The sequence below is a fragment of the Mandrillus leucophaeus genome, unplaced genomic scaffold, assembly GCF_000951045.1.
Source record: "Mandrillus leucophaeus isolate KB7577 unplaced genomic scaffold, Mleu.le_1.0 Scaffold847, whole genome shotgun sequence".
In the NCBI taxonomy this organism is placed as follows: Eukaryota; Metazoa; Chordata; class Mammalia; order Primates; family Cercopithecidae; genus Mandrillus; species Mandrillus leucophaeus.
The window spans coordinates 191,212-195,350 of NW_012109219.1; the positions used below are offsets into that span (position 1 = coordinate 191,212).

Genomic DNA, 4,139 nt, shown 5'->3' on the forward strand with positions numbered 1-4,139 from the left:
GTGATGTTAGCAGCTTCAGTGCCCGCAGATGGATGACGTACTGGATTATCATACCTTTTCTAACCTAAGTCTGCAGACTTGCATATTATTTATAGTTGACTCTCTGTCCCCATAAACAAATGGAAATGAGATATGCACTCACTTCTGAGATTGTCACACCTAGTTTGATAAGCAGACCTAAGGTATTTGCATTTATTTATTTATTTATTTATTTATTTATTTATTTATTTTTGAGAGACCCATCTGGGCTTCCCAAAGTGCTGGGGTTACAGGCATGAGCTACCGTGCACAGCCAGGTATTTGAATTTAAGCAAGGCATCTAACAAGGACTCTTACGCCAACTCAAGACTTCTCAAGGCCTCTCATGGACAAGTTGGAGGAATGTGAACTGGCTACACAGGCAAATTTATTTATGTTTAAAACTGCATGCCTTCAGAATATTGATTCATGGATCAAGGTCAATTTAGAAAAAGTTCTCCAAAGCCTGCTCTGAAGCACGGTCATCAGATATGTTCTATTCAATGTTTTTATCAATGAATAAGATGAAAATATAGAAAGCATGCTCTTTGTATCATTTCCCTATGATTTGAAATGGAAGAAAGTGACAATATGATGGTTCACTTAAGCAAAGTCTGAAAATAATTTAACAAGCTGGATCAATGGGCCAACTGTACAAGGAGCTGTTTTCATAAATGATATAAAAATATGGTGAAGATTATGTAAAAAAATTTTTTTTAACTAGGGATATATAAATAGAAAAATTGGTATCCATATTCCTGTATCTGATGGACTATCATATGAAATGAGAGAGACATTGTCTATGTCTCAATAAAGTATGTCTAAGATAATTTTTTTTGGCTCAGTAATGAAGGGATTCTTTAACATTTGAAGACAAAGGAAAAGAAAATAATTACCTGAAAAAAGAAAAAAGAAAAGAATTACCCGAAGCCAGGTGCAGTGACAGCTTCTTGGGAGGCTGAGGTGGTATTGATTGAGCCCAGGAATTTGAGTCTAGCTTGGGCAACATAGTGAGACCCCATCTAAACAAAATTATCTGAATTAGGATATAGTGATAAGTGAGATTGCTATGGTTTATAAATTCAAACCAAATCTGATGGGCTGTAGATAGTTTTGTTTTACAGATAACTTGGAGGAGATGACATCTAAACTTTCTTTCCATGGGGTTTATTTTTTTTAAACTAGCCTGTCATTCTTTGTGTTTTAATGGTAGCATTTAGTTGCTTTACATTTGCTATAATTATTGACATATTTGGTTTTACAGCTACCAAATTATTATGTGATGTATTCTTGTTCTGCCTGTTCTATGCTCCTTTGTCTTCTCCATTCTTGTCTCTTTTATATTGATCTTTTTTCTTTTCTTTCCTTTATTTTTTCATTTTTTGGCAGAGTCTCGCTTTGCTGGCCAGGCTGGAGTGTGGTGGTGTGATCAGGTGATTCTCCTGCCTCAGCCGCCCAAGTAGCTAGGACTACAGGCACCTGCTATCACACCTAGCTAATTTTTGTATTTTTAGTAGAGATGGGATTTCACCATGTTGGCCAGGCTGCTCTCGAACTCCTGGCCTCAAGTGATCGGCCCACCTCGGCCTCCCAAAGTGCTGGGATTATGGATGTGAATCACTATGCCCAGCCGATAACTGATATTTTTAACAATTCTACTTTTAATCTCTATTTGCTAGGACATTATACAGCTTTTACTCTTCCTTTGGTGGTTGCCTTAGAGACTATAGCATGCAGAATTTTAGCAAGCATTAGACTTGACAAAGTCTAATGTCAACTGGTATTTTTACCCTTTTCCAGTAGGAGGCTTTTAAGCCCTGTAACTCCATACACCTCCCTCCCAAATTATATACTGTTGTGGTCTTATATCTATAAGTATTTTAAACTGCACAATACATTATTTTTGTTTTATACAGTTAAAAAATTATTTAGAGTTACTAGTTGCTATGCTCTAATGTGTCCCTGATAATTTGTGTTGAAAACTCAATCCTCAATTCAACAGTCTTGGAAAGTGGGGCTTTTGGGGAAGAGGTAGGTGAATGGATTCACGGGTCGGTGGGAGTAGGTTCACTCTCTCTTGCCCTTCCATCTTCTGCCATGTGAGGGCGCAGCATGAAGGCTCTCAGCCCCTTGATCCTGAACTTCTCAGCCACCAGAATTATGAGGAAATAAATTTCTGTTCTTTATAATAAATTACCCAGTCTGAGATATTCTGTTACAGCAGCACAAATGAACGAAGACCCTAGCATAATTATTATTTTTATTGCTTCGAGTTTCTTCCTCTATTTCTGGCCTTCTGCATGGGCTCATTTTCCTTTTACCTGAACACCTTTTAATACTTGTAGTATGGGCTTGCTGGGGATGAATTCTCACTCTATTTTTTCTTGAAAAAATATTTATTTCTCCTTCATTCCTAAAGAGTATTTTCAATATTTGTAGATGTTTGCTAAGTCACTATGGCAGCTATTTTCCTTCAGTGTATTGAAAATGCCATGTTATTGTCTGCTGGCTTCCATTGCTTCTACTGAGAAGTAAGCTATCATTTCAGTTGTTGTTCCTTTTAGGATGATCTATCTTTTTTCCTCCGGCTGCCTTTTTTGTTTTAGACTAATTAGAGATCTGAAGTGATTTTGCCTTTATTTCCTTCACTTTAAGCCAATTATGAAATTTCACAGTGATTTCTGAGATAGAGGCAGAAGGAAGGCGGTGTTAAGAATCATCGGGATGGCAGAGCACGGTGGCTCATGCCTGTAATCCCAGCACTTTGGGAGGCCAAGGCAGGTGGACCATGAGGTGAGGAGTTCAAGATCAGCCTGGCCAAGATGGTGAAACCCCCTCTGTACTAAAAATACAAAAAATTAGCCGGGTGTGGTGGTGCGGGCCTGTAGTCCCAGCTACTCAGGAGGCTGAGGCAGGAGAATCTCTTGAACCCGGAAGGTGGAGGTTGCAGTGAGCACCACTGCACTCCAGCCTGGGGGACAGAGTGAGACTCCATCTCAAAAAAAAAAAAAAAAAAAATCATCGAATCATCCGGGCTGTGGCCCAGTTGGCCCACGGAGTGCAGACAGGGTGGGCCTTCATTGGGGCAGCTGCAGGGGACAGACCGCCCTGCCGGCAGGTAGATGATGTTCCGAGAGTGTAAAAACTGGTAGGCGATGTCCTCCGCAGTTTCCAGCTTGCACAGCTCGATCAGGGCGTCCCCTGCGGTGGCCAGTGAGTTGGTGATCCGCTCAACGGCCTTGGAGTCGCCCTCAGCAGAGGTGATGGCCGCCTTTTTCTGCTGCTCAGCCTTTTCCACCACAAATCTGGCCCTCTCTGCTTCCTGCTGAGCCACTGTTTGGCTTCCACCTATGAATTCCTTCCCGAGGGTCAGATGTGTCAAGGACGCGTCGTCCAGAATGAGCCCAAAGGAGGCTGCTCGCTCCGTACGGTCATCACTCAGCTGCCTGGAGATCAACTCTCTGTGGGTAATTAGTTCTCCACCTTCAAAGCGAGCCACCACTGACTTGAGGATCTCGGTCGTGATGGACGGCAGCACACGCTCATCATGGTCCTCTCCGATGCGGGTGAGGATGGGAGGAAAGCTGGCTAGCCACGGGCCGGAAGGTGATGCGCAGTGTGATGTTGACATTCTGTAAATCTTTGCTACCAGTGATGACTGGCACATTACGTGGTTGAGAACGGCAGTCAAAGATCACTGGTTTCTGTAACCACGGGGTGAGAAAGTGAGTCCCTTTCCCTACCTCAATGGCCTGTACTCCACGGAATCGGTCAAAGAGGACAGCTCTGTGCCCAGCATCCACGTTATATATAAGGCAGAGTTCACCACGCCTCCTTCAACAGCTAAGGCCAGGCCAAACTTGTCGATGGACTCAAACATTTTGGCAGCTGTGTTGTCTTCTGCTGGACCCTCTCACACCTGCTTCCACCCTGACGTTCACACGAATTCCCCAGCCACATATACCGCGCGTGCACCGTGCAACTCCTCCTCTGCCTGCTCTCCTTCCCTGGTTGCTTTCTGGTTGCTTTTTTTTTTTTTTTTTTTTGAGAGGGAGTCTCGCTCTGTCGCCCAGGCTGGAGTGCAGTGGCGCCATCTCGGCTCACTGCAAGCTCCGCCTCCC

The 4,139-nt window shown here is 43.2% G+C and overlaps 1 protein-coding gene across 1 annotated transcript in view; it reads right to left on the bottom strand.

Moving 5' to 3' along the window:
- The window catches only part of LOC105530829 (prohibitin-like), a 60,976-nt gene that overhangs the window by 2,555 nt on the left and 54,282 nt on the right, over positions 1-4,139 (bottom strand). Inside the window, 3 exon segments of the mRNA XM_011968518.1 lie at positions 3,074-3,598; positions 3,600-3,827; positions 3,830-3,928. Of these exon segments, the coding sequence (XP_011823908.1) occupies positions 3,074-3,598; positions 3,600-3,827; positions 3,830-3,928 (852 nt within the window).